General features: G+C 47.8%; 1 protein-coding gene across 6 annotated transcripts in view; it reads left to right on the top strand.

Annotated features, from left to right (window-relative positions):
* RGS4 (regulator of G protein signaling 4) overlaps positions 1 to 14210 on the top strand; it is a 30168-nt gene extending 15958 nt beyond the window's left edge. For 4 of the 6 annotated variants that reach the window (XM_026089137.1, XM_026089136.1, XM_026089138.1 and 1 more), the window contains 5 exons: positions 6447 to 6994; positions 9260 to 9364; positions 10353 to 10414; positions 11540 to 11706; positions 12211 to 14210. In XM_026089137.1, the coding sequence (XP_025944922.1) occupies positions 6951 to 6994; positions 9260 to 9364; positions 10353 to 10414; positions 11540 to 11706; positions 12211 to 12462 (630 nt within the window). In that variant the 5' untranslated portion in view covers positions 6447 to 6950 and the 3' untranslated portion in view covers positions 12463 to 14210. Of the gene's footprint in view, positions 1 to 4635; positions 6995 to 9259; positions 9365 to 10352; positions 10415 to 11539; positions 11707 to 12210 lie in introns of those variants that run through there. The other 2 variants (XM_026089140.1, XM_026089142.1) reach the window with 2 other exon arrangements.
* Positions 14211 to 14342: the final 132 nt, after the last annotated feature.

Here is a 14342-nt window from a genome sequence, read left to right as displayed (position 1 = left end):
CATAGGCCTTGCCTGGGCCTGTCCCTTTCCTCACAGCCAGCACTGCTCTGCTGCCTGGGCTGTCTCACAGGTGTGACAACTGGAAGTCACCTCATGACCACCTGGTCAGACCTCTCTGCTGCCCTGGCCAGAGAATGCCAGGCAGCAATTCCAGCAACCATCTTGATGACATCTGGTTGGGAAGACGCTCAATCTGGCTTTTAAAATGTAAAGAGAAGAGCCATCTCCTTCACCCTCAGCTCCATTATTCCTCTGGCTGAGGTCTGGCATCGTTTCTAGCATCTGCAAGACCTGAGAGCTCTCCCCCCAGCAGTGGTAAAGCAGTACAGACACTGAGCAAGGGATGGTGCAGGTGCTGGGAAAGGCTTGTTATGATACCACTTAGCACATGGACTGCTCCTGGCCACAAGTGCTCTGGCACTGCTGTGAAAGCTGGATTTCTTCCTGGCATCTCTTCATTTATTTATTTTATTTTTTAATCACTTCGTTTAGAGACCTCGCCCTCTGGAAACTTCCAAGTGGTCCTGTATTAAAAAAGCCAGTTATGGATACTGGAGGCTGATTCAAAGCAAGTGCAGAAGCCCATATGTTTTCTTCTATGTTAAACCTGTTTTTCCAGCTGAAACTCCAAAGCACAAATGTGCCTTGGGATGGAAGATTGCAAGGGTCTTGCCAGCTGAGCCAGTAACTGCAGTCTTTACCATCCAGCTTGCATCAGAAAGGCAAGCAAACAGTTTTAGAAGAGACAATAAGAGTGCAGCCATATGCACCCTGCTGAGAAGTTCAAAAGGATGAAATAAGACATCATGTAGCATTTTTTTCTTTTTTGGAAAGCCAGATTGCCCAGAAGCAGAAGTGTCTAAATGATGAAGCATTAGATGTGCTCTCAGCTGTGATACTGTGACCATCAGCTGCAGGGCACAGCCACATGCCATGTGCCATCTATTCTGCTCCCAGCTCTTTCTCTGTATTTTTTCTGTGGCACAGCGGAGCTCAGATCTGCTTGGATTTTAAGCATTGCTGGAACATACATTTTAAATAGCATGAGTAAAACAGAGCTCACCGAGCAGTGACTGTTTTCTAGTAGTCTTTGCATGTCTGTTATATACTACTACATATTTCTGTGCAATCATYCACTTCAGCAAGTGACTTTTTCCTGCTGTTTCAATTCCACATTTTTGCTATACTGATGGTCTGCCACTTCTGCAGTTTTCTTCTGTCTGATTCACCTCCAAGACACAGATCAAGGAACTTCAGGCTAGAATCAGCTTTTTTTTAGTGCAGTCTCATTTTACTGCTTCGTTTTTGTGATTTCTAAACTAGCTGCCCCCCAGTCTAGGAGAGGGACACATCAGGGCTGACTGATCCATTGAATACCTGGGCCTATTAGAATTGCCATTCATGTTGGGGCCACATCAAGGGCATTTACTTCTACCCCATGTCAACTCTGCCATTGTATTGAGAAGGCTGGCACCACAAAGTGTTTTTGAATGGTTGCTGTTTCTCTGCTACAGGTGCTTGTCCTTGCTTTTGTGTTTCTCTAGCCTGCAATCGTGATGCTCTGTAAGCCCAGCCACAGACCTGTCAGACATCACCTTTTAAATAGCAGGCATACCCTTGAGGCAGACGTTGACAGATGCTTGCTGCTTCCAGGCTGCCTTTTGTAAGCAGGCTTAGAGAATTAAACAACTAAACAGTGACCAGAGCAGTAAGCAGTGCGCTTTGGATGCTGAGCCATGACCCCAGTGACAAAATGTCCCCTGGGCTTTGCAATTCTGAACAAAGCTTTAACCTTTGTTCTCTGGCATGGCCCTTTCTGGTATGGCAGCTCCAGTAATGCTCAACTGCCACTGGAAAGCAGAGCAGGAAGGAAGGTTTGTCAAAAGTTAGGGTGCAGCACTTTATCTCCTTAGATCTGCAGCTGTGAAAGATTTAACCTTGCACCGTGTACCTACATGTCCTCTAGTAATTGTCTAGGCATAAGATTCTTCTGTCACATTAGAAAGTTGTGTTTTTTGAAGCCRTAGAAAAGAAGTCACTGCACAGCTGGGTTGCTAAGGCGCAGAAGGAGTGAGGAGTGTTTTAGCTCTACACTGTACATGCAGGAATTGATGCTCTCAATTTCTGACGCATCAACCCTCTTTGCCTCCCTTTATGCCGCCTCCTCTCTTTGTACCTTATGGCACATTTGGGTGAAGCAATCAGCCCACGACTGAGAGGTTCCCAAGTGGGGTGTGCACAAAACACTGCGTCTTTTAGCTAATGTGGTAATGGGCCCACAGGGGCCAGTCTGAGCTGTTCCACCTTCACCCACTGCTGCTCCTGTCTTGATAGGGAGTTTCTAAGTAACCTTCAAATATTAAGCGCAAACAGTTTGCAAAGAAGAACGTGAAAGAATAGAGAGTGGTGTGTTTACATGAACAGCAGCTGGCTTCCTGTTACACTGCCCACCAGGTCAAAACATGGAGTGGAAATGCTTAGATCTGATTGCTGTCAAAGGTAAAACCCTTGGCTGCAAGCAATCCACAGCGAATGTGTGTCTCTCTAGAGAGCCTTTGCTTGACTGGAGCGGCAGTCTGTTCCCAGCTCTCGGGGACTTTGCTTCAGCCAAGGTGCGTGGGCTGAGGAGGGGCTGCTAGAGCACAAATAGGACAAAAGCGGCAGCTTTCCCCCCAACACGCACGCATTTTGGGAACAAAAGGAGTGGCAGCAGTGGAGGCCCAGCACTGGGAGACTTCCAGCTGAGCTGCAGGCAGAGCTGGGACATCCCGTACAAGTGCCTGTTTGGTGTCCCTCGTAAGGACCCTAGCAAGTGTGCCCCTGCCTGGGGGCTGCACAGCCCCGGGCACAATTTAGGCTTTTTTGTATCAACTGAGTACGACTGGCTTGCAACAAAGACTCTTAGAGGAATAGGCTAAAAACCTCTCAGGATGCAGGATGGTCATTTTTATTATATTTTAGAAAAAAAGGAGGATCCCAGGAGAGTGAAAGGAAGCCATATTGTAAGGGGGTAAGCTATAAAGTCATAGAGCTATTAACGTTTTGGTCACTGCAGGAACACTATTAGTGCGGGTGATAGCAGACTCATTTGGAAATGTGGTGATACAGTCAATGCCAGCTGACATGTTTTAATGGAAAAATAGGCTTTGTCTAATGAACTTAATGTTTTTTGAGGACTACCTCATAAGAGGAATGTGGTGGTGAAATATGTTTCTAAATGAATATGACTTGCTGTTGATATTTGGATTAAAATATCATAAAATCCATATTAAATAGACTTAAACTGGCTAAGCAAGAGATTTCAGAGTGTTTTTAGTATTGGTAAAGCATCAGTGTATAGGTGTATCTTGGACCAGTTTACGGTCCAGTGTTATTCAGAACTTCCGTAGTGATTAAGAGGAAGTGTTTAAGGGACTGTTAATCAAGATGGCTGATGAGATAGAGATTTGGGAAATCAGAAATAAAATTACACAAATTGTAGCTTTTTCTGTTTGAGACTCTAGGAACAGGAACAACAATAGTCAGATAGAAGACTACTTATTTCATTAGCAAACCCAAACCAGGAGAAAAAAAAGTCCGTTGGGGCCAAACAAAAGTCTTCCTTTGATACAAAATGAAATTTTTGTTCTGATTTTCCCAGCTATTTTGATAAATAATAACAGAGGTAGGCAACCAAGAAACTGGGGGTTGAAGCAAACAAAAATAACCCCCCAAACCCTATTATGGTTCCTTCAGGAAGACAACTGAACAGGTACATCCAAGCACTTAGAAATTATGAAAAACTGCTGATGTTGTAGGTGCATGTGTAAGTGGAAAACACCTGAGATTGGTGGGAAAATTGTGTGATGTTTGATTGTGTGAATTGTATGAAGTTGGTGCTAGGGAACCTGATCCTAGAATCTGCTGCCTTCTGCAGAGAGGAGCAGGTTCAGCAAGAAACTACAAGAATGAGCCAAAGCAGGGAAAACCAGCTCTGCCTTTACAAGTTCCTCTTTAGCTTAGTCAAGAGAAACAAAAAGGTGACTGGGTGAGCCTGGAGGTGCATGCACTTGCAAAAGGTTGTGAGCAGCAAATTTACCACGTGCCAGAGTGGTGAGTTATTCCTTTTGTCAGGACTAAGTCAGGAACAGATGCCTCCTCCTAAAAGGCTGCATCTTTGGACTGGGTTATGAAGGCCATGACTGTTGTCATGCATGAAGCCAGGCTGTGCATTGCAGAGACATGAGGAAGAATAATTTCCCCAACCTGTGCTATGGGACACCATTTCTGGGAATCCCAGTGTTTGCTAAGGGACCCTATGGAGACAAACTTGACCTTGTCCATGTCTCTTAGAAAGGTCAGGCCATAGTCAGTGCCCTGGGAGAGGAAACGTGGCTGCCTGTGGTGTCAGGCTCAGGCACACACTGAACTGATTCATCCAAACTCTGATGCAAATGGTCCTTCCAGGGCACTCCGCTTTCAGCTCATTAGAAGTAAGTCAGTCAAAATGCACATGTATGTGGAGAAGATGCAGCCCTTATTCCCTGAAGGAAATCTTATCCCGCTGATGTGTTTTTTTGGAGAAGAACTTGGTGGTAGGGGTTGGAGTGTAAGGGCTTTCTGGTAAAAAGTGCTTGGGGCAGTGGAGAAGGAGAAACAAACTGGTAAGTTCAGCCCAGCCCCAGGCCCCCTCTCTGCAGCAGGGGCTGGTGCCTGGACCCCRGCACTGTGCCGCACACCCGTGCAGCAGTGTCACCATGGCAGCTGCTCGTGTGGGGCTTACAGCCGAGACCCTGCACCCTGGGCAGTGCTTCTCAAGGGTGCAGGTGTTACTCAGGGTCCTCGCCAACGCTCTCTGTAGAGCAGATCAGGGGCCGGATGCACTGGGATGGCGATGCCTGTGAGCAAGATGGGCCATGCCACCAGCCAGCAGGCCGTCCCAGTGCTCTGCCCGTGTCCCCAGCACACCCAGGTGATTTGCTAGCCTGATCCCAAGGAACTTCACTGTCTTTGCAAGACTAGTAGGAGTAGGAGGAAGACAAGTGGACCTCTGTTAGCATCAACAAGATGGACTCAGGGAAAAGCTCATGACAGGAGAGGCTCTGTCTCAGCTGCATGTCCTCACAGCTTCCATGTCATGCCCTTCTCTGTTTCCAGTGACACAAAGCAGCCACCTTCCTCGTGCAGTGGTGCATCCCACAGCACGCTGCTCTGAGATGGGAAGGGACCAAGGCAGGAGAGTTTCATACTGTTGTGAGGGCAACAGCCTCTGGGAGCTTGACTCTGGGCAATGACCACAGAAACAGCATCCCCCATGCTCCCTTCCTCTTCCCACAGCCTTCCGCTTGCGTCTCCCRTACTCTTGTGTATGAGAGTGAGGACGTGTGTGTTTGCAGTTATCCCCTAGCAATGCTGATAGGAGAGAGTGCTTCGTTTAATACCCTTGTCTCTAGCTGTATCTCCCAGGCCACAGTGAAGAATTTCTTGGCATTTACTAAATGCTCCTCAGGTGTTTCTCTCTTCTGGTCAAGTGTTATTTTAAGGCTGAAGCAGTATTTTGCTTTGAACTGATCTTTAAAGGCCTATAAAGTCATACCAGCCCAGCACAGGGACATCAGATGCTGTGTCCAGGTTGGAGGGTGCTGATGGGAAAGCTTGGGAGTTATTTGGGATCTTCTCCCTGCTTGGAGCAGAAGCATGGTGAGTAATGTGGAAGGTCACCTCCAAGGCCAAGCCTGCAGGGCCAGGAGCCCACCTTGCCTACCTTTAAAGCTGCTAGGTCTTCCTGATGCATGCCCCTGTGGAGGAGGAGGGAAGATGATGCACCAGATCTACTACCGTGACCTGGTGTCCAGTATCTGGGACCATATGCTACTTTCAGAGGGCTGAGATGGGTAGCATGGCCTACTCGGACCTTTCCTGTCCCCACCCCAGCAGCAGAGAGCGGGGGCAGCTAACCAGTGTCCTTTAGTGCACAGCAGGCTCAAAACTGCCAGAAATCCTCTCAGAGCAGGCACTGTTATGCATATTGTTTTAATAAATTATCTTCCATTAGGGATCGGTACTTTCGAGTCCCAAGACTGTGGGTTTTGAGTAGAGGCAAATGTAAATGGGGAAGTAAAGTATTACAGCGATACCAGTGTATCCAAAGCAGCCATGTTCTCAGCCTCCTGTCTTTCTTTTTCCTATGCATGTACGTGCACAGTCCCCAAAAATAAGTGTGCTGGGACACACTAACTCATGCACGTCTTTGTGCTCAAGTACTGATCTGCCCCTCAGAGCTTGTTCYTTCAGCATCACCACAGGTACATATCCCTATGGCTCTAAAATAAATCAGGACAATCTCATCTGCCTGGGTGGTTCTCTGGTGATTTTCCATTCTTGTTTCCTTTGAGCTCCAGTTTCTGCATTTGTTGGGATTATGGAAGCCTTTTGTGTTTAAAATTCTTGTTTCTTATTTTTTCCAGGCTGCTTTAAATAGAAGGGGAAAATGAATGGAAAAACCCACAAACCTCATCTCACTTCTCCAGACTGATTCCCAGACCCTTTTCACTATCTTTGGCCCTCTGAGATCTCCTTCAGTTTGTATCTGCACCCTTCCAACTTTTGCAATACAGGAAAGCCCCGGGAGCTTTTTTTGTCCTCTTGAAAGATTCTACCTCTGCAGCCAGACAGCAAGCTTCATTTCTGGTAAGGTTTTCAGTCCCACTCAGTCCTTCGTCTTGGCTTATACGTCACCAGCTTCCTCCTGGGTGGGCAAAAAGGGGATGGGTGCTGCTGCTGAGCTGTCTCCTGACTGGGTCACACACTGCTGCTGGGCTGTCTGAGCTAGGCTATAAAACAGAGCAAAACCAGCGCAGCTCTTCAGAGAAGAGACTGAATTCTGCAGCCAGCAAAGGGCCCGCACACAGCCTCTGCTGCCTCCTGCATTTTTTTTTTTCCTGGAATACAGAGCTGACCTTGGGAGCAAGATGTGCAAGGGACTCGCCGCACTGCCAGCCACATGCTTGAAAAGGTACTGTTTGTAACAAGACCATAATAGATGCTCAGAAAATCTGGAGATATGCTGATGTATTGCATTTTATGTCTGAAGCAGGAGTGGCAGGCTTAGCTCTGATTCTTCTGTAAGATTAGATACAAATGATTTGTTTTCAGGTATTTTGCTATCAGTTGGAAACAGAATTGCATAAAGGTTTTGTACTGAGCTGTGGGAACTCTAAACCCACCCTTCCCATCAGCAAAACAAGCAGCTCTCAGCATTGCTGTATTTTGATATTGCTGCCCTCTGCTTCTGCTGCAGGCTTTGCGCTCCCTTTTTCCTTTGAACACCCTTTCTCTAGTGAGTGGAGGTAATTTGCTTTTCTTGGTTTTGAGGGGGAAGCAAGGTGGGCAGGATTTCACAAAAGTGGAGGGTTGTTCCCCAAAACACAGCCCAAATGCAGGAGCTGAGCCTGGCAAGACCGGTGACTTGTTTACCGGAGACCAGGGTGCCAGCAGGCAGAGTGGGGTCTGGGCCGGCCCAGGATACCGTGATGCCGTGGCCCTGGGTGCGGCACCAGGCAGCGTAGGGCCATGGGGGGGGGGGGGTGAGGCTGTACCCCTGGGTGCGGAGCCAGGCCAGGCCGTACCCCCGGTGCACGGTACTGTGGGGCCGGTGTGGGCCTGGCCTGGGCTGTCCCCTGGCGTGCGGTAGCGGTCGGTGTGGCCTGGGTCGGGTTGGGCTGTGCTCCCATCATGGCACCGACTGGTGCCGGGTCAAGCTGTACCCTGGTATGCTCTCATCTGCAAAAAAATTCCTCGCTCGTGGTGACTTTGAAAACGTGCTGAAAAAGTGGTGAAAAAATATTGCCCCCCCCAAATTTGCCGAAAACTTTTACAGGAAAAAAAAGAGAGCATTTTAAAAAATCCACAGGAAAAAAATTGACATCTTTTAACCTCTGTCCAGGTATCCCCAGGATTCCCCATTTCTTAGAAAGTTGCAGAACTCACTGCAAATGGCAGTGTCTTGTTTCCTCCTGCTGCCTTCCTCCTGCAGAGCAGAGTGGTCTCATTCTTCTCATGGCAGGYAGCATTGCAGTGAAAGGCAACTGGCGTCTGGCACTGCAGAGCTAGCGCATCCTCAGCTCCCCGTTTCTGCCTGATCAGGGCCTAGATTTGTCCTGGTCACAAGAGCCTTGCATTAGAGAAGTTGTGAGTTTCCTTCGCTCTCACCTTAGTACTGCTGAAACAGAACTGAGTCTGCTCAAGTTGTTAAGAAAACATTTATGAAAATGGGCAAGCAGTGAGATAAGATACAGCTGGGACTGCAGACAGAGTGCTACTAGTGGAGCAAAAAGCAGTTCTGGGAGGCCGAGCAGGTGCCAGGACTCAGCCCTGCAGCACATCCTCCTGGTCTTTTCTAAGCTCTGATGTGAGGAGCTAGAGAAGAATTTCCTCCTTACACCAACGTTGCACCCTGAGGCAGGCCAGGGTTCACACAGCTGACAAGCAGGATTGATTAACTGCCACCATTGTTCTTAAACTGAAAGCAGGTCCCGAGAGGAGCCGAGACCAATATCAGTTGCATATTTATGTTGTGTAGCCAGTCAGTGATTGTCCTGAGCATGCTGAAAAGCAGAACAAAATTAAGCATGCATCCTCTTAGGAGCTTGCTGTAGAAGAAGGGAGTAACTTGCAATCAAAGCGTGGGCTGGATCTAGTGAAGATCCAGGCTCATCTCCTAATCTTGCCACATAATCCTGCTCCTAGCCCATTGCTTCCTTCCCTTTCCCTCTCTGTCACGGACAGCTGCTTGGTGGGGTGGCCTGGCAGGGCCTGGCTGTCAGTGCAGCCTGGTGATGAGTTGTGGAGAAGGCAGGGGGTGTAGGGATGGATTGGTAAGCGTATAAAAACCAGACATTCGGTAGCTGGGCAAATCAGTTCAGAGAGAAGTGTCACATTTACAGAATGGTGGTACCTATCTATCACAGTCTTTTAACTGCTAACAAACAGTAGGAACGTTGCAGCTTCTCTCCCTTTGCCATCACTTCCTCCAGGCTGATGACCTTCTCAGCAAGAAGGTTGTGCTGTTGAAAGTGAAAAATGACTTTTCTTTGACTGTGGTGCTTGTCTTGTAACAGAAATACAAACTATGAGGARTGAAATGTCAGCACTGGAATCACTGACTGTGGCCTGCATTTGTGTCACTGAGTATTTCTGAAAGTGCTTGTAGTGGGTGAAGAGGCTGCAGGGGGAGTTGTAACACATTATCTTCATTTCATTCTTGAATTGTTTTTTTCAGYGCCAAAGACATGAAACATCGTCTGGGCTTCTTGCTGCAGAAGTCTGATTCCTGTGACTACAGTTTGTCCCAGGGCAAGAAGGAGAAAATATCTCCTACTCAGAGGTAAGAGCAAATGTGGCTATGTAGTTAAGCCCAGGCCAGCTGCAGTATGCTTGTTTACTCCTTCAGTGAGCTGAACTTCATTAGCATTTCTGCTGCTGCTGCTTCCCAGTATGTGCTGAAGGCCTATGTGTTTGACTCTAGTGTGGGCAGTAGTCCTCAAGTATTGATGACAGTCACTTTCCAAGAAGAAGGTTGGACTAGAGACTTACTGAGGTTCTTTCCCACCAGCATTCCTGTGATTCAAAACACGTGCACATATGGAAAGATTTGTGCAGTCTCCTGGGGAGACAAGGCCATCACAAGACCCAGTGTGGCTTTACGTATTTCAGAATCAGCAGCACTGGTTCATTGAGACAGATTGTGCAGTGGTCCACACAACTGCACAGAGTTATTGGCACAAAAAACAGAACAGCCTGTGAAGGTATCACTGCTGTTACTGAGGTGTAAGCAGATGTTGTCCTCTCCAAGAACTCCAAAGCCCAAGACATGTCCCTGGAACAGATGAACCCTAGAATGCCACCTTACCACCCCCTATGGTAGAGGGATGAATGCAGGATGTGCAAATGTGGTATGGTGGTTCCCACATTCCTCCCWCTTCTCTATAACCAGTGTTCCTCTGACAGATTAAAGAAATCAGACCCTTTGGAGCTCGTTGATGTGCCCTATAAGAGTGATCCCAGCTCCATACCCCAGAGAAAGATGTAGCCAGCCAACAAAATAAACAAAGTCCCCAACTGTTTTTCCAGGAAAATTCTTTTCCAGCCCCTGGCTGGTGACTGGGAATGCAAACTGGAATTTCTGTAGATTAGATCTGGGATCCCCAGAGGTCCCCTGCAAACCAGGCAGACATTTCCTTCTTGGTCTCATGTGTATGCCTTTGGACAATCATGGAAAGAGACTTTGTAATGGTACTGAACAAAAAAACAAATCTGTCCTTTCTATACTCCCCTTAAACCTTCTCTATATATCTTCCTTTGTCTCCTTTTAGGGTTAGCCAAGAGGAAGTCAAAAAGTGGGCAGACTCTTTGGAAAACTTGATTCATCATGACAGTAAGTAGAGAGGGCCCTTCTGCTGGAGATGTTGAGGGGGAGTCAGTGTGCTGAGCAGTCCCTGGAGGTGGCATGGGACATACTATCTTTTGTCTCCTGGCAGCATACAGTAATTCCTTTGGTCACCCAGGCCATTGGGAGGGGTGATGAAGTTTGTCTGATCCAAGGGATAATCACAGTATATTGTGAATGGGGCCTCAGCCTACTACTAAGCTGTTCCTTTTGTGAGGGCAATTAGGAAAAAAAAAAGACCCTATATCCAAGGCTCTGTGGGGCAACTCCGCAGGCTCCCATGCTGTCCTCTGGCTTGCTAGGAAGAGATCTCTTACAGTTTCAGCCAATTCTCTGCTACTGACCCTCCCATGTCTCATTTTCCACTGTACGTGCAAGAGAAGAGAATCCACTGAGCTAAATCCAAGTTACGTGGCTGCTCAGCAGTCAGCAGCACTCCTCCAGACAGGTGTGCTTAGTCCATCTTGCTTCCCCACTCACCTCCGCTCTGCACACTGCCTGCTGGGGTGGTCACAGTGGTGCCACACTTGTTTCCCTTCCTCCCTCCCTCCTCCCCAGACAGTAGTCTCCCAAGTGCCCTGTTCTAGTCCTTGTGCAAACTGATCTCAGGGCAGGCCGAGACTGCACCACACAGTGGGTTAAACAAGAGCCAGAGTGTGGAGAAACTCTTTCCAGCTGAGCCCATGGGAGACTTTGTCTTCCCATCAGTTCCAGGCTAAACTTATGTCCTTGAGGTTTCCTTCACGCCGTTCCCATGGCCTGAGACTCTGCAGCGTGTTAGCTGTCTCCTCAGGGCCTCCTGGGGACACGTGATTTGCATATGTTCTCCTGGCTGTGTCACTGAAGGTCACTGTGTGGAAGCAGGCAGCTGAAGACCCACGTGTGACATCCCTTTGGGGCCTGTCTGAATTCCAGCTTCCCTTGGCCTGCACAAGCGACTGCCGTGGAGGCAGACAGGCGTCCCCAGCTGCCTGCAGCAGGGGAGTTGCTCATTCAGCTCTAGGAGGGAGAACCCAGCATTGCTGTTTGCTGAGGCATTGGAGTTCAGAGGCACTTCCAGTCACAGGAACCAACAGTCTGACCTGCTCTGGTTTTCCTCTAAACAATTTGTAGGAGGACTGGCTGCTTTCCGGGCTTTTCTCAAATCTGAGTACAGTGAAGAAAACATAGAGTTCTGGGTCAGTTGTGAGGACTACAAGAAAACCAAGTCACCAGCCAAGCTCAGCCCCAAGGCCAGAAAGATCTACGATGAGTTCATCTCTGTGCAGGCAACGAAAGAGGTATGTGCACCATCTCTTAGAGAACGTTCCTGGGCATAGGCATCACCCCACATMCTGAACCAGGTGAGAAACACAAGGAAATAGGGGTCTGGTAGTGTCACAGAAGTTGAAGGGTGCTGCTCCTCTTCTCATTAGCAAGGGAATGATGCCATTTTCATTGCTTTAAAATTAAACTTGGACASTGAAAGGGTGTTCAGTTAACAACCACATGGCTATCCCACATAATCAAGTGGGAAAACCTTAGAGGAATAAGATTCCCCAGTGTTCTGGCTGCTCCTGYGCAATTACTTGAGTTTACTGGCTGATTGCACCCAGAGGCATATGTGCCAGTCACTGGCGGCTGACTGCACAGATTCTGCTAACGCTGCACAGTGTCAAATGGCCATTTTAGACCACTGCCCCTCAAGGAGAGCTTAAGCACACTTGGTGGGGATTGGATTCTCCCTTACCTATGCTAGCTGCTTCTGGGACAGATGCTATTTATGCTGTCCCTCTGGCCTGCAGGTGAACCTGGATTCATGCACACGGGACAAGACGAGCCGGAATATGCTGGAGCCTACACTGTCGTGCTTTGATGAGGCTCAGAGAAAAATATTCACCCTCATGGAGAAGGATTCTTACCGCCGTTTCCTCAAGTCCCACTTCTACCTGGACTTCGTGAACCCAYCTGCTGCTGGCTGTGGGCCTGAAAACTGCAAAAGAACCCATGCTCACACCTTAGACTGCAACTCTAACATTGTCTCTCAGTGTGCCTGAACCTGCAGCAAGTCAGGAGCAGGCAGGGCTCTTGCAGGAATATATGGCAGCAAAAGCATTCATTGGCATGAAGCAACAGAGCTGTCTCCAGTAGCTGTCTAATATCCCAGTTGTGTCCCATGTCATGCAACAGTCAGCCTTTGTAACCCAAGCCAGGCTCAGTTTGTGTAGCAAACCCTCCCGTGACTCCATCTGTGTAGGAGCCCTGGAGTCTGTTGGACATGAAAGCTGGGTGAAATCATTGCGTGTCTGCTGTTTTTGATGTGCATTGCGAGCCCGTGTGGGCTGGTGCTGTCGGGAAGAGGTGCACACGCTCAAACCTAGCACTAACCACAAAGGGTCCAGACGTGCAATGTTGCAGTGAGACACCTAGAAAGGAGCAGGGGAAAGAGGAAGCCAAGGGAAGTGTTGGGGACTGCGATCTCCCTCTTTATAATCGGCAAGAGCTTAGACAAAAAGTATTTTCTCTGGACCCTAGCTGTTCATATAGCTCCAGAATATCCAGGCTTTCAGTAGTATTTGCTCAGAACTGTGTTGCATTATGCTAGTCAGACTTAGGAACAGTTCCTACCTTTTCTTAAAGGGACACCAAAACTTTCCAGACTAGCAAACAGCCTCCCTTGGTCATTACAGCCAAAATTGTATGAAAGCCCTCCCCCGTGGCTGCTTTTCCTGCTATCGCAGCTAATTTATGCTGGCCAAGGATCTTTCCTAGGGCTGTACAGAGCTATTATTTTGGGAAAGGTTCATTCCTTCAGTAATAATTGTGTCCTTCATGCTCTAAGATTAAAAAGACCTTCCTAATACCATGACCAAGCAGAGCAGAAATGTTTACTTCCCTCCCAGACTGGCAAGTGTATATTACTAACTCTGGGAGGAGCATCTGAATTCATGTTTGCCTGCGTTGGCTTGTCTGAAGCAGTTTGTGATTGGGATAGGATCACTACCGCACCAGCTGAGGAGAAGAGGCCATGCTTGGGAATACTTGATACTGAATACTTCTAGTATTTATGTGAGTCTGTAATTTAGTAGTAGTGTTACTTGTTTTTTCCCCGAAGGTGGTAAGAGGAATGTGTCAGTCTCCTTACTACTCCTGGGCTCTGCCAGAGGGCAATTTATTTTTTAATCACTGTGGTTAGATTTGGCTTTCACTCAGGGGCCCTGGGACCTGACACTGACCTGCACTTGGAGGCAGAAGGAATAAATGCTGAGCTTGCCATCTTGGGCTGGAGGTACCAGGCATTTCCAGTGAGCAGCTGGATGCGCCTTCTCTGAGCAGACCGGTGGCTGTAGGTCCTGCTCTCCCCAGTGCTTGATCCTTCCTTAGCTTGGATAGAGCTGCTCTGACAACTGTGTATTCCTCACTCTGCATCCCAGTCTGGACAACATTTGTCACACCGGGGTTTTGTCATGACAGGAGAAGGTTGTGGTTTTCACAGTAGACACTTCCAGGCCCACAGAGAAACATCTCCTTTAGTACTCGCTTTATTTTGTATTTATTAGCTCATATTGAAACATACTAGCTTGCATGTTGAGCTAGGAGATGGAGAGGCTTGCTAAGGATCTCAGTCAGCTCTGAACTTGCCAAGCACGTGGCTATGTTTTATTTTCCCCTGGTACTGGGAACTCCTGATAACTCTTGAAGAAAATGTATTGATACTTAAATAAGGATGAATATATTCTAAATAAAAGATATTTGCATTAGTCCCTTCTAAAATGTCGTTCTGTGAACCAAAGAATATGCAGAGATACAACTCATTGACTCAGGTTACTTTAAAAACTCATTTTACAAATGGCTTCACTCCAAGATTGTTTTAAATTATGGAAAGATGAAACAGCCATTATATCTATCAGATACCATGTTCAGGGGAACCCAGTCC

Source organism: Apteryx rowi, unplaced genomic scaffold (genome assembly GCF_003343035.1).
Source record: "Apteryx rowi isolate R43461 unplaced genomic scaffold, aptRow1 scaffold_80, whole genome shotgun sequence".
Lineage (NCBI taxonomy): Eukaryota > Metazoa > Chordata > Aves > Apterygiformes > Apterygidae > Apteryx > Apteryx rowi.
This window is presented reverse-complemented; position numbering and strand designations above follow the sequence as displayed.